This window comes from Ambystoma mexicanum, chromosome 3q (genome assembly GCF_040938575.1).
Source record: "Ambystoma mexicanum isolate Mex_15411 chromosome 3q, UKY_AmexF1_1, whole genome shotgun sequence".
NCBI classification, from domain to species: domain Eukaryota; kingdom Metazoa; phylum Chordata; class Amphibia; order Caudata; family Ambystomatidae; genus Ambystoma; species Ambystoma mexicanum.
The window spans coordinates 177,153,519-177,179,250 of record NC_090926.1 but is presented as its reverse complement, the minus strand read 5'-3'; the positions used below and the strand labels follow the sequence as shown (position 1 = coordinate 177,179,250).

General features: G+C 50.1%; 1 protein-coding gene across 1 annotated transcript in view; it reads left to right on the top strand.

Moving 5' to 3' along the window:
* Positions 1-9,833: 9,833 nt before the first annotated feature.
* LOC138582289 (thiol S-methyltransferase TMT1A-like) overlaps positions 9,834-25,732 on the top strand; it is a 277,470-nt gene continuing 261,571 nt past the window's right edge. The window contains exon 1 of the mRNA XM_069653427.1: positions 9,834-10,363. Within this exon, the coding sequence (XP_069509528.1) occupies positions 9,863-10,363 (501 nt within the window). The 5' untranslated portion in view covers positions 9,834-9,862. The remainder of the gene's footprint in view (positions 10,364-25,732) is intronic.

Here is a 25,732-nt window from a genome sequence, read left to right as displayed (position 1 = left end):
GGGACTCGTGGCACTGTGTGTGTCTGGAACATGCACAATATGGACTGTACGCCTATAATGGCCTCGTACACAAAGATCAATGTCCACACATCTCATTGGATGATCGTGCATTGTTTATGGCATATGTGATATCATGTTAAACACCCTATCGACCCGCCACCCAAGTGAGCCCAACACACCCCCTCCACCCTCCTACCTCCCCCCCGAACACCAGTGTCCAAAGATGCTCATTGTCAGTGGGCAGTCGCTATTGCAAGCCCCCTCTCCGGGTATCAGGGGCACCCCTGCCTGTGGAGCGCAGGTTCCTCCCAGATCTACGTTGGGGGCTGCCCTGGACGGAACTTGCAACGGATGATGTCTCTGCCTGCTCACGTCCATGCATGCCCCTAAGGGTTTGTGAGAGCTCAGTGAGCACACGGCGCACTGCGGCAAGTTTGGCACATACGTCTTTGGACGTCGCATGCAGTTCCCCCCTCAGGCTCTCGGTGCTTCTCTCCATTTGTACTCTCAGGCTCTCGGTGCTTCTCTCCATTTCTACTCTCAGGCTCTCGGTGCTACTCTCCATTTGTGCCCTTAGTGTCTCTGTACTTCTCTCCATTTCTGCCCTAAGTGTCTCAGTTGATGTTTCTATGTCTGCCTTAGTGCCCCCACATTCATCGGCATGGTCCTTGAGGAGCGTGGCCAGTTGCTGCTGTTGCACGATTACCTGGTCGAGGGACTGTTGCCTCTGCTGGGCCATGGCCATTTGCGGTGGTGTCACAGAGTGGCTGGTCACCTCATGTTGCCTTGCCACAGGGCTTGTGGGGGATGGCCAGTCGTCGTCTTGTGGGTGCCCCTGCGTGGTATCCTCATGGTGTACGGGATGGAACAGACAGGGGGATTGAGACAGGTCATGGATGGATCTAACTTCGACATCCCCGTTTTCTGTGTCGGAGCATGCTGCCATTAATGCTGTGTCACCTATGGTGCTGCTGCCACCAGAAGCAGTGCCTACTGTGGCATCCATTGGGGGGACCTGTGGTGGTGCTGTTGTGGGCATGCTGGCTGCTGGGGTGCCTGTTGGAGTTCCCTCCTCTGTGCTGCCACTTGATTTGTGCTGCTTCCGTGTCTTGATGCGTGCAGCTGAGGTGGAGGGTCTTTGGCCGTTGGTCTTGGCCCTCTTTGCAGGTGTGCTGGTAGGGGTGTCCTGGAGCTCGTCGTTTGGATCGGACCCTGTGGTGGAGTAAAGGAGGGCGAGCGTTATTAATGGGTCTGTGGAAATTGGAATGGCAATGTATCACATGCATTGGGGTGGTACCTGAGGGTGATTTGGGTCGGGGCCTTGGAGGTGGTTTCATTTGTGTGTGGAGTGAGGGTGCAGTTGTTTTGCAGCCTGCAGTTAGGGTGTGCCTGCTGCACGTGTAGAGGGTGTTTTTAGGATTTTTAATTATTTATGTATTTGATGTGAGTTTTAAAGTGTGCTATCAGGCCTATGTATGTGGACGTTCTCCTGGACATGTGTTACTGTTGCACTATGTGGACACGTGGTACTTCACATGATTGAACATTGTGGTTTTGGCATTGTTTTATTTGGGACACCTACCTGATTCTTCGGATGTCTGCACTCCTTTCTCCATCCCTCCGACTCCCTCTATGCTCTCCATTCCAATGGTGGAGGCACAGATTTCTTCCCAGGGGGTCAACTTGATGGGTGATTCCGATCCTCCCCCGGTAGCTGTGGCAATGTTGCGGTTGGCAGAAAGTATGCTACGGACGCGTATCCGCAGGTCGTCCCATCGCTTTCTGCATTGCTGTGGGTTGCGGGGTGCAGTCCCCACCGCACTTACCCGCTGTGCCACCAGGGCCCATATGGCCTTCTTGTTCGCAAGTGCCGTCCTGGTCATTTGCGTGGAGAAGACGGCGGCAGCATTCTCCTGGAGGGTCTCTGTGAGCACGGTGAGTTCCTCACGGGAGAAGTGGACCTGCCGCTTGCGGTCGCACGCTTTCTTCGCTACTTTTCCCATTTTTCTTGGTTTCACTAGGGTGGATGACGGGTTGGGATGTGTCTCAGGGTAGTATTTTTAATGGTTGTGTGGTAATTGTGGTTTTATAGGTGTACGGCGTGATGTTTCCCGTTCCGGGACCATGCTTTTACTTCCGTTTCCGTATATTTCCGGTCACCGTACTTTCCGGTTGGCGCTCACTGCGGTGACCGCTAAGATGGGTGGCGGTATTGCACCTAGGGCGCCGTACGGCGGCGGTGTGGGCCGTTTTGGGGTCATTTCCGCCATCGCGGACTTTGCACTTCCGCCATGGCGTGGTGCTCGTGCCCGATGGGTCGGAATGAGCCGCACTTTGCTCCGTCGTGCAATGGCGGAAACGCTATTTACGCTATGGCGGTCCGGTCGGTTGATTTCCGCCAGGGTCGTAATGAGGGCCATTGTCTTCTAGTTCTGCTAACTGGTCCACTAGATCACATAGCTGGTCTACAAATACAGTTTCCCCAGTCGCTTTATACTGCCAGTATATGTTGATCATATACATTTTTGTAGGTGCTTCATTCCAACTTGAATTTAACACTGTTGTTGTTTGGATGTATGGGCAGATATTTTTTGAGGTATTAATTCTTAAACCACTTTTCCTTCTGACAATAGTAAGCATTCCGGACATAGGTCAACCTCTTTCTTTGCATATGGCTGGGTTGAATGCCAAATCAAATCCATCCACCAGAGGTGGTTCGGTAAGCCATGTTTCCTGACAACCAATTATATCCAGAGGTTGTAGGATATTGTTGGAGGTCTGCAAGAGATGGCTAAAACCTCTGGTATTCCAGGAGCCCAATGCTATCAAGTTTACTTCTGTTTCCTTCTTATGTTAACTGTGGTTTGAGCTATGACGGGCTCCAGCCATCCAGGTCCAGTTCTCATTAAAGGCACCATTTAGCTGTATGTCCTCCTCTCGAATCGTGTTTTTTGTGCAATTTTGTTTTTCAATGGTAACTCGCAGAGGTTTTTTTTTATTTCATTAGTTCCCTAATGTTTTGTTCTTCCCGACAGGATTCTTCTTGAGTTTGCTTGGAAATTAGTTTAGTCTCATATTGCTTTTCTCTACTAGTTGTCGTGCCGTGCAACAAAGAACACTCCTCATTGGCGCGTTGGCCAGCAACCTGGGGCTGTTTCGTAAGCTCTTACTTATTTCTTCTATTGAGAATCCTAGGTAGTAGATACTTTCAGCATTTCTCAATATAAGGTTGTGCACAACCTTCGAATAGATATGTAGTACAACCCTATCTAAAGTAGAGTCGCCTATAAATTCGACTCTTTTGATGTTGTTGGATGACACCATCTTCATGTTTACCACATGATTCAAGAGCTGCAATACATTAAAGCAATTTAGAATCAAACTATCGTCTTTGGGTTCAGTTCGTTCTAAAAGTAGACAGTAGTTATATTCTTCTCAAGTGGGTTGCGAACCAGCTTTTTGGCTCGTGTCTTTTAATCTTCTATCCACTCTCCATTCTTCATCCGATGGCTGCACTCCTTGCATTCCTTTTGTTGTTGACCCTTTCTTAGTCTTGGCATTTTTTAAGCTTGTTTCTCTTTCCCAGGGAATTGATGGTTTTTCGTCAGTGGTGTCTTTCTTTGTTCTATCGTTCTCTAAATTTGCTTTAGCGAGAGTCCACTCTCTTTTTTCATTCACTGTGAGGAATTCTTGAAAGGCCACAATTTTTTCATTCTTAGGGTTGAAGCCTAAGTTCAGTTTCTTATCAGGTGACGGTTAGACAACCATTCGTTTCCATGTGTTGTCGTTAAGATGTGGCGGCTCAATAATTGGCTGTCCTTCGGAGTTAGATTCAAATTCAGAAGATGAATTTAGGATTTGTTCTTCGTCCTCAGAAGGTTGTTCATCTTCATCTTCTTCCAATAATTCATAAATTGATAACTCCAGTAATTCCTCAATGTTGGCTTATTCTAGGTGGGCAGCTGAAGCTAATGGGTTAACCTTCTGCCTTTCCTGTTGGGGATCTCGCAAAGCAATTTTTGCCTTTAGTGATTTAGTAGGTACCTTTTCAGGAGTCAGGTTATCACTTGTTTGAATTGGTACACTCAACGCCTTGAGGTTTCTCAAAAACGTACATGAGTTTTTGGCGTTCGGATTTTTCCTCATTTTCGTGTTCTTTGTTTTTTTTCTTCTCATTTTGCATTTCGCTCTGTTTGATCTTAGACTCTTTCACTTTGTCCGATGTTTTTTCTTTTTTTCCAAAGATAGGATAGCACTTTTTGATGGGATTGCTTGTTACTTCTTTCTCACACGAAACGGGTGGCGGTCTCTTAGAGCCTTTTCCTTCGTCTGTCTCAATTCTCTTTTGAACCGGCGTCTTTACTGGTTGTTCGCTATGATTGAGTGCTTGCGCAGCTAACTTGTCCTTCGCACTCAGGTTTTCAAAAGATATGCCTCCGGCATTTTTTGAGGTTGATGGTAGGGACATGTCTCTTTCTGCGATAATGGGGCAAATCCTATCTTGGCTCTGTTTACCCTCTTCTGGATTTGCTAGAGGCTGCTTCAGTGTGGAGCTTCGAGACTCCTTGTACGGTCTTCACTCACTAATTTTGTTCTCCTGGGTGCAGATGAAATTATCAGCACAGCCATCTTTCTGTGGCTGCAATACTTCTTGATTTGTCTGTATCACATTCTGAGGAATCGTATTTCCATTTCTGTCTGTGTGGTAATTCCTTAAGATTGAAAGGGCTTCTTTAGCCACTTCTGCAAACAGCATTTTATCTTCGCTTGAACTTTTTACGGCTTCCTTCAGTACGGTAGCAGTTAGCTCATCATTATGCTTGTCCTTTTGGTGCTGAATTTTCAGTTCTTGTAACTTCATCTCTAGGCTATTCATTTTGGTATTCACGAGAGCAATCAGAGTATTTTGATCTCTGTAGTTCTCGTTGAATTGATCGTATATTTTAGCCAGAGGTGTAATGGCAATGGCTGACAATAGATTCGGCCTCAGCTCATTAATTAGGTTTTCAGTTACTTGTTGAATAAACTTCCTTTTGAAGCAGGTCTTTATTTTTCGCTCTCACTCTAGCATTGGTATTTGATCTCATTGTTTTATATTTCCTTTGCATGGGCCCCTCCTCAAATGATGAAACATTGCTAGAGGATTTGTCTGTTGAAGATTCCGACAATATTGGCCAGTTGGCTTGTCTTATGCCTTTTGATGTTCTTTTATTGTTGCTCTTAGGTTCCTCGTTCATTAGCTTTATTAGCTTAGGGTTTCTTTTTTTTAAGCAGCATAAGTCTGCAGTGGGACTTGAGTCCCCCGTCTTCCTTTCTGATGGTCGACTTTCTTTGTTGTATTCAAAATTTCGGGTGATTCCTTTTTTTTTCGCCAGATTTTGTGTCCGCTTTCCGGCTCAGTATCAGTATTTGTGCAGGCGTTGTTCTTTTCGGTAACTTTTTTATCATATGAATTTTTCTCCTTGCACAGGCTCACTTTTTCATTCATAGCCATAATGTCTTTGATAATTTGATCAGCCACAGCGAGAGAATTACGCCTCTCATTAGATGTCACAGGCTCGTATTCAATGTTTGTCTCAAGTTCATTAAGTAGTTGCACCGGCTGTGTGTTAGCAGAAGCTGCGTTAAGCTTAGCATACTGTATATCAAGGTCGCTCATGTTTTGTTTGTTTTGTTCAACTGGCGAGTGTGTCCTCTCGTGTGAGAGTTCTTGTGAAGGCTCCCCTAAGCAGAGGCCAGTTTTGGGCGTGTGCATGGGCTGGTCGTGAGTCGTGGCACTCTCCATGTTAGCCTCTGCTGTCTCAGACGGATAAAGTCCTTTCTGATGTCGATGTGTGAAACAGTCAGTGGTTGGAAGATCTGGTATGTCAGGCCAATTGTTTTCCCCATTAGCGGTTACCGGTGTATGATAGTCGGAATCTAAGCATTCACGGCCGCTTTTCCTCATTCTTTGGTGTTTGGTTTTTATCTCATTACAACTTTTGTTGCGTTCTTTTACCTGCACATACTGTGTTGGGGTATCTGCAGGGTTATTTATATCGGTATATATGACGATTGATCAATCCTTTCTGCCTCTTGGTCGCAACCGCCTTTCTGTTGATTGGCCGCGGACGCGGAAGCATTTATCGCCCCCGCGGCATCTTTGTCTTTGTATTTTGATGCGGCAGTACTCGAATCCGAGATCACAGGGCTCGCCGCATTCACCAAGTCTGCAGGCGTGGGGCAGAGGTTATCAAAAACCTGATATTCTGCATCTATATCTATAAGAGCTGAATCAAAGATTTGTTCCACTCCCTCAGTCCCCCTCTAGGTCATAACCGTGGCCATTGCTATTACGTTACAGTGGTTGACACAATTATTTTCACGGTTATTTTCACTTACTTGAAACTTTGTTGACGGCTGTTTCAATGTCCGTACCGGAATCCTTGCAGGCGCAGACTCGCAGCGTTGAGCTTGGGCGCGTGCACAAAATTGCCTTCTCGTTTCCATATTTCCGCTGGGTATGCGCACTTTCATTCAACTCTGCTCCTCACACACCCCGCGGAACCCAAGGCATGCGAGGAACACGAAGAACACTCCCTCGTCACTCCTCATCGCTCCGCGGGTGAGAGGGGTTTTTGTATATTAGCTCCTCCTTGTCAATGGAGCTAGTAAAAACACTGCAGCAATCCGGGCCAAAAACAGCAGAGTAAGGAACACGAAGAACACTGCCTCATCACTTTATTTTTATATAAAGAACTGTGTTAGTACATAGCATAGTGTGCGGACATTCCTTTGTGGGGGCTTAGGGACTCACTGTACTTAAGAACCAGCCTGCATCACCTCCTGAGAGCTTAAGCCTTGGTTGCTCGTCCATAGCTACAATATAGAGAACCTTGGCTGGGGTGCTCTGTGCCTCTACTCTGCCATATAGAGGGCAGAAGTACAGATACGCCCCCTCCAGTTTTTACACCTTGCACTTCTTGTTCTGCACTTGCACAATCCGAATATCACAAAGTCTAGTTGGACCGGTACTGTATCTTTCTCCCTTGTCCCCCCTTTTTTGTCTTGTGGCACTTTGAAACACCACTTGTTGTTTAGGCGCCTTAGAAATATCCAATAAAGTAAAATAAATAAATAAATGGTGCTGTCTTTCACACAGGCCTCCATGTTGTGTCTTTGTAGACGCATAATTGTCAACCTTGTTCCATTGCAGTCCCTGTGGTGGCATAAGATTGCGCAGTAGCATAATTAGAGCACCTACATTCAGTTTTAGCTTGTGAGGAGGCAATTGTCCCACAACGTTTTTATGAAATGATATGATAAGTCATTTATAACGTGCCTGTGCACAAGTGTTTTGTAGCCGCGAAAGAGTGACTGAAAAGTTGAGCCGATAATTGACTGTTCATTGACACTTGAACCGCAGTGCCCTGTGTGAAGAGAAGTGGGGATGGAAAGAAGCAACTTCCAAATGTTTGCAATAGTGGAAGGTGAAGGTGACCACGTAGAACCATGCTCATTCTATTTGTTGAAATGGTAGCTGTTGTTGAAGTGGGTGTACTTTGCCATTTGGACTGCAGAGAGCAACCTAACACTGATACATTGCATCTGTATGTTGAAATAATAGCTGTTGTTGAAGTGGGTTCACTTTGCGATTTGCACAGCAAAGGGCAATCTAAAACTGATAAATTGCATCAGCTGAGAATGAAAACATACCTAGGCGTTTTTATATGTATATATAGATAAAGTGAGAGTGCTCGGCACACCATATATGCTCTTGACACTCTTGTATGCAAAAAAGCTGGCCAGTGCATCATTTGTGCTGCAGCAAAGCCCCCTGACAACATGCAAGCCACCTTTATGAATAAGGTGCCCTGTTTCTCCCAGTAATGTAAATACAAAATGCCTCTTCTGTGCATTTTTTATCTGCACTACTGTCAATTTGGCACACTTTTTTGTGAAAGATTAGACATTTTTTGTCAGGTACAAGCAAAGAGTTAATTTTGGTTCCCATATAAAAGGAACAGCCATGTGCAAGAGTAATGGGCCTCATTATGAATGTGGTGGTAAGGCAACAATGGCGCCGGTAGTGCTACCAGCGCCGTTGTTACCATACCACCACATTACAAGTTCTGCTTGCGGGTGCCGCGCTGCAAGCCTGGTCAGACCAGGCGTGCAGAGCGGCACCCGCAAGCAGAACTCGTGATTGCACCGGCACTGTTATAAACGGTGCCGGTGCAACCATGCTCCCCACCCCCATCCTGCCCTATGGGGCAGAATGGGGATAGGGAGGCTGGCCATACCGGCACCCGCGAATGGGCAATTACCGACCCATTCAACTCGTAATGGGCCAGTAATGACTCATTCGCAGGTGCCGGTGCCGGTAGTGAGTTTGGCAGTAGCCGTGCCCTTATTAAGGGCACGGCTACCGCCAAACTTGTAATGAGATCCATTGCCTCATTATAAATTTGGTGGTTCCCGCCAGTAAATCTGGCAGGATACCACCAAATGGTAATACCGTTACCCGCGCTTGGTCTGCCAGAATTATCGGTAGATTCCAAGTGCCAGTAAGGGCAGTTACTCCCCATTCCTCAGGACTCCATGGGGGGAGTTGCCAGTATTAACATCAACGGTAATACCTGTGCTGGTATTACCAGCAGTTTTTGAAGGTCGTGTCCCGGAATTCCAGGACACCTCATCCCCCACACTCAGAGTATGTCGATGTGGAAACGTGCTTGTAAATGGAATTACCGGCACATAAATTCCGCACCGGCATACTTGTAATGAGTATAAAGCATCCCTGGCAAGAGAGGTTCTGAACTGTTGACCTAACCCATCAACTTAATACTTGGTTTGCTTTGAACGTGATGTAACAGGAAAGGTTCTGACCTCTATAACTCAGTGTTTACAGCAACATTTCATCAGCATGAATTGTCATGAGCCTAATCAGAACCTATATCAGAATCTCTAGATGTTCAGATAAATATTTTGGTCAAAGGCTAAGTTATTAGGAGTGAGTGATAATCTTGCCGGCGAAACAGAACAGGTGAAATTCGCTGGGCGATTTTCCACCTATTATACCACACATTTGGCAAGTGTGTTTTTTTTGTGGACATTTTTTGTTGAAATTTCAGAGTAGAACAAAATTTAAAGGGGTGAAAAACCCGTTTTCCTCCCAAAAAAAGTTAATTCTTCCCATCCCTTATTATATACTGATTGCGTAATCAGAGATATGCTGCAAGAGTACAAAAACGCACCAACGGAAACTGCCTGTGACATAAAAAAAACGTATTTACCATGTTTCCACTGCCTTTTGTATTTTTTGCATTCAGAATGTTTAATTCGAGTTTAACAGCACAACCCAGCACATATAAATGTTTACTGCTCCTTTGCATTTGAATAACCTAAACTAAACTAGACCACTGCATTTTTGTTACTAGCGTATGAAGGCAGGGTTTAACAGCTGTTGACAAAAGGACGCCCCCCACACACATCATTTGAAATGGCTCCCACCCCACACACTTTTTTTAGCCCACCCTGCTACCCAGGCCCAGTACAAGTCCAAATATATAAATAGAAGCTGGGTTTGGATATCAGTGACCACAGTCTAAGGCCACACGGGGGCTTGCAAAATATAAGTGCATAATCTGAGGCCGCATGTCAGCTATGCAATTACTCACTCCAGTAGAACATGGTGTGCAGGGTGTAAACAAGAGGGTGGTTAAAAATAAAATGCAATCAGCTAAAATAAAATGTAGTAAAGAGCCAGCAAAGGTCTCAAATCGGCCACCAGGTGGCGTAAAGAGCCACAGATCAAATGAACTCCCTCTTACTATAAAGCTGGAGAGCTCTCAGTGCTGATGCCACAGTTGTATTTTTGGGGATGGGTGTCTTCGTTGCAGTGGCCTGCCACCTCTGTGCGGGGCTCCTGGCCCTACCAGCCCACCTTCTGGACTTGCTGGGACTGTGGAAGCCACTGGCTATCCGGCTCTTCCCGCACCTCTATGTCAACATTGCTCTAGAATACCACGAAAGGATGTATTCCCGTAAGAAGAAGCTCTTTAGCCGCCTGCCGGATTTCACCGGCCCATCAGGGCCGCTAAAAGTGCTGGAGATCGGGTGCGGAACAGGCTGCAATTTCCCGTTTTATCCACGAGGAGCCAAAGTCACCTGCACTGATGCAAACCCCCATTTCCAGGAGTATTTGAGAAAGAGCCAGGCTGAAAACGACCACCTGCACTTCGAGCCCAATTTGGTGGCACCTGCTGAGAATTTGTTTGAGGTGGGCGATGCCTCGGTTGACGTGGTGGTCTCCACAGCTGTGTTGTGTTCAGTAAAGAGCGTGGAAGCGGCGATTAAAGAAGTGGTGCGAATCCTCAGACCCGTGAGTATATTATGTTTTATATTTGATCCATAAAGGTAGTGTAGGGTCATGAGCAACGCTGTGTTATCTGTAGGTTGTAGGGTCTGAATTGTGTCATTTCTGGCATTTGCAGGTCTATTTGTATAATATAGGTTCTGCATTATTACTTTTGGACATTCGGAGTGCTGCTGAGTGTTTGTAAGATGCAGTGACAGCCATTTGCAGGGTTTGGGCACTTTCTGAGCTGGTCTGCAGCGGTAATGTTGGGGGCATTGGCGGTGCTGGGTTATTTGTTTGAAAAAGGTACACATACCCCATAATTAGTCCAGAAATCAGATTGCACATAGCAATGAAGGTAAACATACTAGGGCATGTGTTATCAGTAATGTGTGATGGGTAAGCCTGGCCACTCTGTCTCAAAAGTGATCTGTGGGCACCCATGAATACTCTACTGAGATTCGGGTAGCATTGGGGGTTCTTGTGGATTTATCTTCCAGCCCGAACCCCCTTTGAGAGACCTCCGGGTCTGGTGTGCGCTACAAAAATAAAAAAAAACATAATCCTTCAGGGAAGTCGGTGAGATGTTTTGGCAGGATCAGGCGGATTAGTGGCAAATAAACATACAAAATAATGTAAAAGCCTTCAGGAAGGGAGAGAAGGGTTATGGTAAAGAAAAGGGTCAGGTGTGGGTAGGAGAGGGGTATAGTAACATGAAATGGCGTCCTGTCCATCTGTGAATGTTATCCAGGTACTAGTAGGACAGCATATTAAAGCCTGCAGTAAGATGTCTTAGTAGATGAATGCATCTACTGCAGGGACCTATTTATAACCTGCATATCTCATGTAAGAAGAACCCAGTCTGTTGACCGTCTGAAGTTGACTTAATTAGCAAAGATGAGGCAGGGAATTGCATGATGACATGTCAGACCAGCATTAGCCAGTCACATGCCAGGCATCCCTGGGTCTGCTTTTCATTTTTCAGAGTTTGGCACATTCGGCTTCATTACGAGCCTGCGGATCAGGAAAAAAAGGGTGCCAGTAGCAACATACCGGCTCCCTCTCCAGACCAGCAGACCACAACTCTGCCTGCCGTAGCAGATGCGCCTGGCAGGTCTGACCTGCCGGGCACATCAGCCCGGAAGCACCGGCAGCATTGCCAAGGGTTCTGGTGCTTCCAAGTCCCCATTCCCCTGGAGTCCTAGTGACTACACGGGAATGGGGACTAACATTTTCCATCGCCTGATATCCCGGCCCACCACCAGACTTGGAATGAGGCCCGTTGTGTATTATTTCATTTTTTATAATATTTTAATATAGGGGATTCATGACAGACATAGGCCGCTGAAAAATCTATGGGGCTGAGGAAGAGTCAATCACCATTAGGGGTGCATGGCATTTCATCCAGGTAAGTCGACTTCCATAAGGACTACTGAGGTTATTAATAACAAAATAGGGAGAGTCCATCGCTACAGGGCAGTGCCCACAAAAAGACCAGTAGGGCTGACGCAGAGTCAGTCAGATGTCAAACATTCATGATGCATATATTCTGATGTTCCTTAAAGATAAAACATTTAGTCAAGGCTGCAATGTTGTGAGTTCTGCACATGTGGAAAAACACATAACAAATATATATATATATATAAGGTAAGAGTACAGGGTGGGCCATACATGCTCCCGACACTAATGTACGCAAGAAAGCTGGCCAGCGCATCATTTGTGATGCAGCATAGCCCCTTGAAAATATGTAAGCCACCTTTATGAATAAGGTCCCCTGTTCATTTCTCCAAGTAATGTAAATACAAAAAGCATCTTCTGTGCACTTTTTATTTGCACTACATTCTGTCAATTTGGCACACTTTTTGTGTGAAAGATTACAAATTATTTGTCGGGTACAAGCAAAGAATTCATTTTGGTTTGCATATTAAAGAAACAGCCATGTAATCCGCCGGTAAATCTGGCAGGATGCCACCAAATGGTAATACCGTTACCCACACTTGGTCTGCCAGAATTATCAGTACATTCCAAGTGCCGGGACGGGCAGTTACTCTCCATTCCATAGAGTCCCGTAGGACTCCATGGGGGAGTCGCCAGTATTAATGTCAAAGGGAATACTGGTGCTGGTAATACCAGTGGTTTTTGATGGTCGGGTGCCGGAATTACCTCCAGCTCTAAACTGGAGGTAATTCCGATCACCTCACCGCCACACTGAGAGTATGCCGGTGGAGAAACCTGCTGGTAAAAGGAATTACCGGCACAACAATTCTGCACCAGAATACTTGTAATGAGGTCCTGTATGAAGCAACACTGGCAAGAAAGGTTCTGTACTGTTGACCTTTTCCATCAACTTTATACTTGGTTTGCTTTGAACGTGTTATAGTAGGAACAGTTCCGACCTCTATAACTCAGTGTTTACAGCAACATTTCATCAGCATGAATTGTCATGAGCCTAATCAGAACCTATATCAGAATCTCTAGATGTTCAGATAAATATTTTGGTCAAAGGCTTAGTTATTAGGAGTGAGTGAAAATCTCGCTGGCGAAACGGAACTGGTGAAATTTGCTGGGCGATTTTCCACTTTTAAAACCACACATTTGGCATGTGCTTTTTTTGAGTGGAAATTTCATTTTTTGAAGAAATTTCAGAGTAAAACAAAGTTTAAAGGGGTGAAACACCTGTTTCTCGACCAAAAGTTAATTCTTCCCATACCTTATAATATACTGATTGTGTGATCAGATATATGCTACAAGAGTACAAAAACGCACCAACGGAAACTGCCTGTGACATAAAAAACGTATTTACTATGTTTCCACTGCCCTTTTGTATTATTTTGCATTCAGAAAGTTGAATTCGAGTTTAACAGCACAAAACAGCACATATAGATGTTTACTGCTCCTTTGTATTTGAATAACCTAAACTAAACTAGACCAATGCATTTTTGTTATTAGCGTATGAAGGCAGGGTTTAACAGCTGTTGGCAAAAGGAGCCCCCACACACATCATTTGAAATGGCTCCCACCCCACACACTTTTTCAGCCAACCCTGCTACCCTGGCCCAGTACAAGTCCAAATATATAAAGAGAAACGCTGGGACTGGATATCCTTGTCTACAGTCCAAGGCCACACGTGTGGACAGTTTGGTGGCTTGCAAAATATAAGTACATAATATCATCTGGGCCACCATGATATCACTGGAAGCACACTGCATTTACAGCATCTCCCTGATATTAGTAGTAGCACTGTGGCACCTTGAGCAGCACAATAATATTATTCCCAGTATCATAGCATGTTAACCAGCACACTGATATAATTGACAGTACAGGGGAACATTTAATGGCAACCTGGTGTTATTGTCTGTTACGTTGCCTATTCTGGTGTGACCTGGCACATCAAGTAGCACCTGGTATTACCGAAGGCACTCAGTCACATTGAGCATGTCTCAATATATATTTTTTTATTATTTATTTGTTTTGGTTTATAAAAGAAAACCTTTACAAAAATAGAAATAATATCAAATGGTAACTACATTAAAACATAAAAACAAAACATCTAAACAACAAAAAAAAAGAAAATAAGAGAACCAACAGGTCCCTCAGGGAGCAGGGGTCTAAAACAACAGTCTTTTCAAGGTACTATAGTCTTCTTTTAAGTTATGATGGAACTTATTTTCAAGACTTGTACTATAGTTGCTGTTAACATAATCTCTTGCCCAGCAATCAATCTGTCCCAAAAAAACTCGGAGATAAGACTCTCCTCCTTGAACACAAGTCTTCTGAAAAGCATCAATCTGGTTTTCCAGGTGCCTTCGCACTCCATTAATAAATGTTTTATTGTTTGTTTACTAGGAGATATACATTGTTCACAGAATTTTCTTGCCTGCTCCCCTTGGTTTCTTTTTTCCAGTATTTCCCCGGTACGTGCCACGTTTAATCTGAGTTTCAGAAAGTTGTTTCTTGCTGATTTGTCTGGGAACTTTCGAAGATATTGAGGGAGAGAGCCCACCTTTTTTTCTACCTTCAACAAAAGATTCGGAGGATTGATAGATATTACACTGGCAATTGTGTCTATCCAGTCCCAGGTTTCTAATGATTTTTTCACTTTACCAGGATTTGACACAACCGTTTCCATACTCAGCTCAATCCTGTTCAATATTCCTTTTATTTTCTTCTCCAAGCCACAAAAGACCTGGGATCTTGAGTTTTTGAGGTGCTCATTTACCTCGTGGAAAAGGGAATCTTTCTTGCCAATGATAATTTCACGAAACAATGAAATAAATTTCCAGTCTGCATGACACCCTAATGAGACTAAGCCCAGTTCAAAGCGCAGGCTCTCAATTGAGGTACACATTGTCAGAGCCAAGGTTTTTTTCCAAAGTGAACCCTCAATTCTGTTCAAATTTGTGTGCCATAAGAGTGGTTTCGCTTCTAAGCCGTATAATATTACTGGGACTGTTTTGGCCACATAAAACTTGATTAAAGGTGAAATTGAAAATGTGCAGTATTTTGCATTCAGCTTTTTCATTTGTGGTATTATTTGGGCGACTTTCTCCATCATTACTGTATTTACTTTGTTGTTTGCAGGGCACGCATAGATTTTATAGCCCTGGTAGGTCAGTTCTTCCACACAGGGAATAGCCTTCCCATCCAAAAACCAATTTCCATAGCTGGTTTTCTTCTTTGGTGTTTGAAGATCGGGATTTTGAGGGGTTAATTGCAAGCCCATTGAGACTGGCGTACTCCCCAAGCTTGACCAGGAGGCGTTGAAGGCCCACTGCAGACCTATCCAATAATACAATGTCATCAGCGTAGGCCAACCAGTGCAGCCTCCTTCTATTTATCACTGGACTGGCCAACGCTGCAGAAGACAAAAAGTTTCCTAAATCTGAGAGAAAAAGGTTCAAGAACAGCAGAGCACCCATACAACCTTGTCTAACTCCTCTAAAGAACTGGATCAGATCAGAAAGATGACTTTGTTCATCCAGCCGCACTCTTAAGGTTGTGTTTCTATGCAGCTCAATTAACATTGCAGAGGGGATGTGGAATCCCCCAGCTGTATAGTTTTCTCCAAAGCAAAGATCTGTCCACATGATCAAACGCCTTGGATAAGTCTACCGAAGCCCCATAGAGAGGTAGGTCCGATTTCCCCTTTATCTTTTCACTCACCAAATTTAGGATTAAGCCATTTAAACTGGTGGACAATCCCTTCCTGAATCCTGTTTGATGGCATGAAAGGATCTGCCTTGACTCCACCCAATATGTAAGCTCTCTCAAAAGTAGCTGCATAAAGAGTTTACTGTCAATATCAAAGAGGGCGATGGGACGATAGTTTTCTGGACTAAGCCGATCGCCCCCCTTGAAGAATGGAATGAGAAGTGCATTCTTCCACGAAGGTGTAAAAGTGCGGGTCTTCAGTATTTCTTGAAATAAGAGATTTGAGTTATTTCTCAGAACCTGGTAAATTAGCCCATTTGGTCCTGCGGCTTTAGACCTAGAGGACTAAGTTATTAGTTCAAAGATGTCATTTTCATCAAAAGAGAGAGACCAAGGGGGAACCATAGTACAACAAAATTGAGGGGACCCTCGAGATTTAAAGTTTTCAGAAAGATATTCCACCCACTTTTATCATGTAACTAGATTACACACAGAGCTGTTAAAACCTGTTTCTAGATGACCCACCACTGCCCAGAAGTTCCTAGAATTATTAGCATTTAACAGACGCAGCATTTGTTCACCATCTTCTTGCATTCTTTGGAACCTCTGGTTTCTTGACCAATTTCTATAAGATTGTTTTGCTTTTTTTAACTCATAGTAAAGGATGGTCTTATCAATGATCTCTTTTTTTAAATTGTGCATAGTACTTCTATGTTCACTTTTTTTCTTTTGGGTTTCTTCATTGAAGATGTGGAGATGGTCTTGCTTCGGGACTGCACCAATCTTGCTTGGTGGATGAATAAGCCAGATACATTTCCCGGATTTCTCTGGGTGGAGTTCCTCCTTCCATGCTAAGTTCGAGATTTCTCCCAGTTTTTTGTTTAGGGTTTTCCCTCTTTGCTTATACTTTGACACTCTCAGCTTTCCCTTGCGGCCTTCCACTTCTTGCCTCAATCTCATGCTTCTAGAGTTTTGCAGATCAGAAAAAGGTAAGTTCCAACCTAGAATGATCACTCCCACCTTCATGGTTTATATACAAGCTTGATTGGAGGCAAGACAGTTCGGATGAAACAAAGATAAAGCCCAAGGTAGATGCTGAGTTCCCTCAGCGCCAAGTTGTCTTGATGTTTCCACCTTCCGTAGGCTTCCCCTGAATTCTCTCTAAATCCCATAAGGCCAGGAAGTCTAACCACAGTTTTCCTCTTCTTGAGAGTTTACTTCCTTTTTGTGAAAGCTTACCACAAAGATTACTGGAGCAGTCTGTATTAAAATCCCCTGCTAAGAGAATGTATATTCCCTCCTGTTCGGTCTTCACCTTAGTTAATATAGCATCCAGTTCCGCAAGAAAATGCTGAAGTGTGGAGGTGGCAGGGTTCCAATAAATGTTAATAATTGTCATTTCCGGTTGTAGATTGTTAGTTTTCACCTCTATTTTGCAAGCTTGTATTCCCAAAAGATTGTTGCAAATTGGGGTGATCGATTTAAAGGTGGCTTTTCTAAAGGCAAGTAGAAGGCCCCCCCAACGGTCTGCCTTTAGATTTTTGAGACGCTTGAAGGTTATGAATTGAAAAATCCGCAATCTCAATCGGATTTACGAGCCAGGTTTCCTGAAACCTTAAGATATCATTGAGTCCCCAAAGGTTTTATTTAAGTTGTTTCTTTTTCAGGAAGCCTGGACCTCGCGTATTCCAGCCGACCATCTTCAGGCCATTTTGCCTAAAGGCAGTTTGTCTCCACTCCTATTTTTAGGATTATTTGAGAAATAATCTCGGGGAGCTTTGCCATAAGATCTCCATTTTGGTTTAAACATTGGGGAGGGCTTGCATCTTTCTTTTGCAGTTCCCCTACTGGGCCGCCCATCAGGAAACCTGCTATCTCCCCTGAGCTTTCCATATTAGGGGAGATTCTTAATTTGTTTTCTTCCAGCTTTTTGTAGACCGTGAGACCCACCCGGCCCAGGTCAGTCCTATAGTTTAGGATTGCTTGTTTTGCACTTCTTGTTTTCAGGCCGATTTCCACATGATGATGATCACTTTTAAGCGGGAATTTAACATATTCAGAGATAGATTCATGGAATAATTAGCGCGGCGCAAGTGGGCAAAAACGTGCGAATCGCAGTGGAATAGCGAAAATCGCAGTGCAAGTGCGAAAATCGCACGAAAAGCAGCGCACATCGATTCATGGAAGTCCGTGCGCGAGAAAACCAGCGGATGTGCGATAAAAAAGTGCGCGGTGCACGTTGGCGCACAGGCCATCTAACAGCGTGCGCCAGGTCACAGCGAAAATCGCACAGGCCACAGCGAAAATCGCACATAGCGCAGCGCACGCAACAAAAGTAGGCGGAACACGGGCGTAACACTCGGAATGGGGAACAACTTGCCAAAACGTGGGCGTCACGGGGGAAGTACAGGGCACAAGTGCGCGGAACGCCCACACGCTCGCCTACAACACGTATTCATGGAATAGAATAGGGCAAAAAGCGCATGGTCAAACCAGCGCACAGGCACTAACACGACCGCCACAAGAAAGCAGGCGGTAGCGTCTCTGCGGCTGTAAGAAATGTGCGCCAAAAGGTGCGCCAACAAATAGCACCTATATACTGCCATGATGAATGTCCTATACTGTGGCCCTCCAGGACAAATGACGTGCAAAGGGGTACCCACAAACACGGACACCCTGACAAAATAATACGTGTGCGTGTATTTCAGGGGTGCGCGGGAAGTTCCACACGTGATTTCAGCAGGGTACGTGTATTTCAGGGGTGCGCGGGAATTTCTACACGCGAGTCCAGCAAGGCATGTGTATTTCAGGGGTGCGCGGGAAGTTTCACACGCGATTGGCCCAGTGCGAGCAGGGTACGTGTACTTCAGGGGTGCGCGGGAAGTTCCACACGCGATTGGCCCAGTGCGAGCAGGGTACGTGTATTTCAGGGGTGCGCGGGAATTTCCACACGCGAGTTCAGCAAGGTATATGTATTTCACGGGTGCGCGGGAAGTTCTCCACGCGATTGGCCCAGTGCGAGCAGGGTACGTGTATTTCAGGGGTGCGCGGGAAGTTCCACATGCGATTTCATCAGGGTACGTGTATTTCAGGGGTTCTGGTGAGTACCACACGTGAATTGGCCGTGTGGGCCCTCCCAGGTGTACGCTCCACAACCTCCACGGACCCTGCAGGCAGCCCACACCACGGGGGACTACCCTGCACCCATGCTCATGTCCCGCAGGCAGCCCATCCACCATGGGCATGCCCCCCCAGCCAACCCACATGTCACCTAGCACTACTGATCAACAATGCATGTCTCCCACCACCCCCACCCCCCAGCCACCAGGGGCAGCCCCCACCAGGCCCCCACCCATGTCTCCCACCACTCCCACCCCCCTGCCACCATGGGCAGCCCCCACCAGGCCCCCACCCATGTCTCCCACCACCCCCACCCCCCAGCATCCAGGGGCAGCCTCCACCAGGCCCCCACTCATGTCTCCCACCACCCCCAGCCACCATGGGCAGCCTCCACCAGGCCCCCACCCATGTCTCCCACCACCCCCACCCCCCTGCCACCATGGGCAGCCCCCACCAGGCCCCCACCCATGTCTCCCACCACCCCCACCCCCCAGCAGTGCAGGGTCACCCTCCAGCAGGCCCCCACTCATGACTCCCACCACCCCCACCCCCCCAGCCACCAGGGGCAGCCTCCACCAGGCCCCCACTCATGTCTCCCACCACCCCCACCCCCCTGCCACCATGGGCAGCCTCCACCAGGCCCCCACTCATGTCCCCGTGCACCCCCACCCCCCAGCATCCACGGTCACCCTCCACCAGGCCCCCACTCATGTCCCCCTGCACCCCCACCCCCCAGCATCCAGGGTCACCCTCCACCAGGCCCCCACCCATGTCTCCCACCACCCCCACCCCCCAGCAGTGCAGGGTCACCCTCCAGCAGGCCCCCACTCATGTCCCCCTGCACCCCCACCCCCCAGCATCCAGGGTCACCCTCCACCAGGCCCCCACTCATGTCTCCCACCACCCCCACCCCCCTGCCACCATGGGCAGCCTCCACCAGGCCCCCACTCATGTCTCCCACCACCCCCACCCCCCTGCCACCATGTCCACCCTCCACCAGGCCCCCACTCATGTCTCCCACCACCCCCAGCCACCATGGGCAGCCTCCACCAGGCCCCCACCCATGTCTCCCACCACCCCCACCCCCCAGCAGTGCAGGGTCACCCTCCAGCAGGCCCCCACTCATGTCCCCCTGCACCCCCACCCCCCAGCATCCAGGGTCACCCTCCACCAGGCCCCCACTCATGTCTCCCACCACCCCCACCCCCCTGCCACCATGTCCACCCTCCACCAGGCCCCCACTCATGTCTCCCACCACCCCCAGCCACCATGGGCAGCCTCCACCAGGCCCCCACTCATGTCTCCCACCACCCCCACCCCCCTGCCACCATGGGCAGCCTCCACCAGGCCCCCACTCATGTCTCCACCACCCCCACCCCCCTGCCACCATGGGCAGCCCCCACCCATGTCTCCCCCCACCCCCACCCCCCAGCCACCAGGGGCAGCCTCCACCAGGCCCCCACCCATATCTCCCACCACCCCCACCCCCCAGCAGTGCAGGGTCACCCTCCACCAGGCCCCCAGTCATGTCCCCCTGCACCCCCACCCCCCAGCATACACGGTCACCCTCCACCAGGCCCCCACTCATGTCTCCCACCACCCCCACCCCCCAGCCACCAGGGGCAGCCTCCACCAGGCCCCCACTCATGTCTCCCACCACCCCCACCCCCCTGCCACCATGTCCACCCTCCACCAGGCCCCCACTCATGTCTCCCACCACCCCCAGCCACCATGGGCACCCTCCACCAGGCCCCCACTCATGTCTCCCACCACCCCCACCCCCCAGCATCCAGGGGCAGCCTCCACCAGGCCCCCACTCATGTCTCCCACCACCCCCAGCCACCATGGGCAGCCTCCACCAGGCCCCCACCCATGTCTCCCACCACCCCCACCCCCCTGCCACCTTGGGCAGCCCCCACCAGGCCCCCACCCATGTCTCCCACCACCCCCATCCCCCAGCGACCAGGGGCAGCCTCCACCAGGCCCCCACCCATGTCTCCCACCACCCCCACCCCCCAGCAGTGCAGGGTCACCCTCCACCAGGCCCCCACTCATGTCCCCCTGCACACCCACCCCCCAGCATCCACGGTCACCCTCCACCAGGCCCCCACTCATGTCTCCCACCACCCCCACCCCCAGCCACCAGGGGCAGCCTCCACCAGGCCCCCACTCATGTCTCCCACCACCCCCGCCCCCCTGCCACCATGTCCACCCTCCACCAGGCCCCCACTCATGTCTCCCACCACCCCCAGCCACCATGGGCACCCTCCACCAGGCCCCCACTCATGTCTCCCACCACCCCCACCCCCCAGCATCCAGGGGCAGCCTCCACCAGGCCCCCACTCATGTCTCCCACCACCCCCAGCCACCATGGGCAGCCTCCACCAGGCCCCCACCCATGTCTCCCACCACCCCCACCCCCCTGCCACCATGGGCAGCCCCCACCAGGCCCCCACCCATGTCTCCCACCACCCCCACCCCCCAGCAGTGCAGGGTCACCCTCCAGCAGGCCCCCACTCATGTCTCCCACCCCCCTGCCACCATGGGCAGTCCCCACCAGGCCCCCACCCATGTCTCCCACCCCCCGTCACCCCCCAGCAGTGCAGGGGCAGCCTCCACCAGGCCCCCACTCTTGTCTCCCAGCACCCCCACCCCCCAGCCACCATGGGCAGCCCCCACCAGGCCCCCACTCATGTCCCCCTGCACCCCCACCCCCCAGCATCCAGGGTCACCCTCAACCAGGCCCCCACTCATGTCTCCCACCACCCCCACCCCACTGCCACCATGGGCAGCCTCCACCAGGCCCCCACTCATGTCTCCCACCCCCACCCCCCTGCCACCATGTCCACCCTCCACCAGGCCCCCACTCATGTCTCCCACCACCCCCAGCCACCATGGGCAGCCTCCACCAGGCCCCCACTCATGTCTCCCACCACCCCCACCCCCCTGCCACCATGGGCAGCCTCCACCAGGCCCCCACTCATGTCTCCCACCACCCCCACCCCCCTGCCACCATGGGCAGCCCCCACTAGGCCCCCACCCATGTCTCCCACCACCCCCACCCCGCAGCCACCAGGGGCAGCCTCCACCAGGCCCCCACCCATGTCTCCCACCACCCCCACCCCCCAGCAGTGCAGGGTCACCCTCCACCAGGCCCCCACTCATGTCCCCCTGCACCCCCACCCCCCAGCATCCACGGTCACCCTCCACCAGGCCCCCACTCATGTCTCCCACCACCCCCACCCCCCTGCCACCATGGGCAGCCCCCACCAGGTCCAGGTCAGCCTCCACAGCCAAAAAGCCCTACCAAGTAACCCATTCACCCACATGGAAATGGAAATCACATGTTACACCCCCAATGTACATGAAGCTAATGAACCCATGTCCGTCACACACAATGGTTGCAATTGAATGGGAAAACACCCAACATGACATGCATGAAACCAATGAGATGATACCACACAGTGAAGTATGGAAACAAAATTGTATTGAAAACAATAAAGAATGCTAAAGAAAGAAAACAAACTACAATGTGAATGAGAAAAAAAAGCTGCATGTCCGTATAAAAACACAAAACTGCAAATGAGAATCCAAAAAAATGTGTCCAAAGTCAAATGTACAAAAATCTCCATGCAATAAATGACTATGTAAAAAAATACCAAGGGTCCATGAGCCCAACTGAACAAAGGAAACCTACTAAAAAACCTACCTAGAAATCAACTATATACAAAAAGTGGAGCAGTGTCCGTCGACTCCAAATCATAATAAGAAAGAAAGGAAACCTAAAACTAAAGAACTATATACAAAGGCGGCGGGCAAGTCCAGCGGCTCACTCCGTGGTGTCCCGGGCCAGGGCATCATCGAACTCCTGTTCGATGTCCCGGAGGCGGTCCAGTTCCATGGCCCCGAGGGTCCGCAGGGACGACGACGTGTCCTCCTCCAACCCCCTGCGGATTGCCTCGAGGCACTCGGCCCGCCTCAGGGCCCTCCGCATGGAGTTCTCCGCCCTGACCATTGTGAGCCGCGCCTCTTCCGCCCGCCGCCGCTCCGCACCTATGGCGTGGCCCAACCGCTGCCACACGGAAGACACTCTCTGTCCTGGGTCCCCCTTCCCTCCGGCCGATGCCTGCCCCTCCGATGTCGAAAGCCCCAAGCCTTCATGTCTCCCACCATGTTGCTGCTGCTGCTGCTCTGCCTCTGCCCGTGCACTGCCTCCTGCTGCCTGCACATCCTCCGCCGGCTGGGGTGCAGTTGTTGATGTGGCCACCCCTGCTGGACCTCCGACTCCCGACTGTGGCAGGGATGCCTCCTCCACCAGCCTGGCCGCACCGTCAGAGGCAGCTCCACAGGGCACCCAGGTGACTGATGGGTGGGAAGATGGCACAGAGGACGACTGGCGCGTAGGGGGTCCAGTTGAGGAGGGGGTCGGAGCAAGCCCCATCAGACGGAGGAATCCGGCCTTGGTGACCTGTCCCAGCAGGCTGACGTGGTCAACGAGCCATTCAAGATGACGTGCAGTCTCTCCACGAAAAGACTGCAGGTCACCTCGCATGGGCCGTTGACGCAATGCCACACCAGCCAGGACAGGCTCAACCCGGACCTGGATGGCCACGTCCGCAGGCAGAGGAAGGCCAGTTGACGTCAGCTCATTCCCTGCCTGTAAACGGGTCTGGACGTAGGCCTCCCTGCTGGTGCAAGATGATGCAGGTACAGGATCGGGGACAGGATTGCACACAGGCACCTCCGCGGCGGCCTGTGCTGCCTCCTGTCCCTGGTCCTGCACTGCACCACTAGCACCAGTGGGATCCCCACCTCCAGACCCCGTCTCTGGTGCTTGCACGGCCTCCTCCTCCACCAAACCCCCCACCAACCTGGATGACTCTGTGCCATCTTCCCTTGTTGGGCCCTGTGGGGTCCCAGCTCCCCTTCTGCTGCCGAGGAGTCCAACTGCAACCTCCGCCTCTTGGACCTCCCTCCGGCAGCTGCGGCCTGGGACGCGGCACCGGACTCCTCACTCCCAGACGAGATGACCACACGGGAGGGGAGCCGGGCCTTGCGTCTCCGGCTGGCGGTTGGATCCCCGCCGCTGTGCTCCACAGCACCTTCTCCGCCCTCATCATCAGTTGACGCTGCAGACAGGGAGAAACAAAACACAGGCATCAGGGCACAGTACAATGGACACATACACACATGACAGTTGCACATGAGTGGCATTGGCAAACCTCAGACATGGCATCACAATCCCCAACACACATGTCATTGCAACTCGCACACATGAGCCATACCACAGCCATATCGCAACTGCCACCACCATCCCTACACATACAACAGCATCAGCAGCCAAAGGGGAGCCAGACATCACATGCAACACAGGAAGTGCACCACACATGTACACACACCACCACACTTGCATGCATGTCTACACCTCTGCCAAGTGTCGCACTGTTCAGACGGGCACCCATGTCACATCTGCCAATCAGGATTCTACATACCGCTGTCACATGCATCCATGTTGCATCACTGTTGCACCCTTGTCAAATACGCACACATGCACATGTACACAGTGCACATACATGCAGCCGAAAAAAACATACATGCCTGACATCACGGACATGTCTACTTACATAGACATTCATCCAAACATGTGTGCACGCACAACTGCATTTGCCATGCAAGCCCACACACACAAGCACCATCCATGTCTCACACATTACAGCCCTCGCATGTGTCAGCCCCACGGCCCTGTACACCCCCACCCATACTCGACCCCATACAAACAGATGTGCAACCTGCACAATACCGAATAATCACCACACACACTGCTCACAATCAGGATGCATGTACACTCACCGCTCGACTCCAGATGGGTCTGCTTCTCTAGGACCTGGACGTGGAGCGCTGGGGATATGCGTTCCATGACCCCCATCTGTTCTTCCGACAAGTGGCCCCGGCGCCCCATGGCATCCGCTGCCTTCAAGAGGCGCCGGGCCTTGTTCTGGGTCCTGGACCTGAAGTCCTCCCAGCGCTTCCTGACATGTTGTAAGTCCCGGACTGCCACCCCCTCAGCGTTGATGGCAGTCACGATGTCAGTCCAGATCCGAGTCCGTCCTTCCTTGTCGGCGCGGGAACTTCCGAAGAGGGCATCATACTGCCCCAGGACTTGCTCCACCAGGACACCAACTTCGGTGGCACTGAAGCTGGTGCCCCTCTGCCTCTCTGGCCGGGGGTTGTCAGTGGTCACAGATGGTGTTTGCCCCGACATGACAACCCCAGAGGCAGGAGTGGGTGGGCAACTGGGTCCTGGGGCTGGGCTGTGGAGCGATGGAATTCCAGTCGGGAGTCTTCGGTTCCAGCAGGGGTGGTCACAGCAACAGCACCCCTGGCTGATGTGCAGGCAGCAAATGGCAGTGCACGTGGGCAGCAGGCAGTCAGGCAGCAGCAGATGGCAGGTGGGAGCGTGCTCGGGGCTCTGGGGGGCAGTAGTTCGGCCTTCTGGGCAGGAGCGTGGTCTTCCGTGTGCTTACGCGTGGCCAGCTTGGTACGGAGTGATTGGGCACGTGAAAATCCTGCACGTCAGCGTGAAACTCGAGGAAAGGGCCTTAGCGCGTAAGCGCGTCAGCACGCATACGCGAATCTATTGGACCAAAGGCCCTCAGCGCGTAAGCGCGTCTGTGACGTGACCCGCACGGGTGTTTCCCACACAGCACGTGATGACAGAGCACACGTGGAAAGACTGCACGTCAGAGTCTCATCGCGTGTCATTGGACAGCACGTCAGGGTGTCATCGCGTGTAATTGGACAAAAGTGCGCGGACACGCGATTGGCCTATGCACGTGTATATCAGGGGTGCACGGACACTTACACACGCAAGTACGTCAGCGCACCTGTATCCCGGGGTGCGCGGAAATTTCCACACGCTATTGGACTGGGTACTGGATTTCAGGGGTGCGCGGGACACACACTCGCCTACAACACGCGCAACGCATTAATTTGCGCGCTAACAAAATAACTAGCTCAGACCCAGGATGAACATACCGTTCCTAGCAGCAGTGGGCGTGGCCTACGAAAGGAGGAGGAGGAGGTTAGTCAGGGCCAGAATATTCACACCCAGGACCAGCCTTT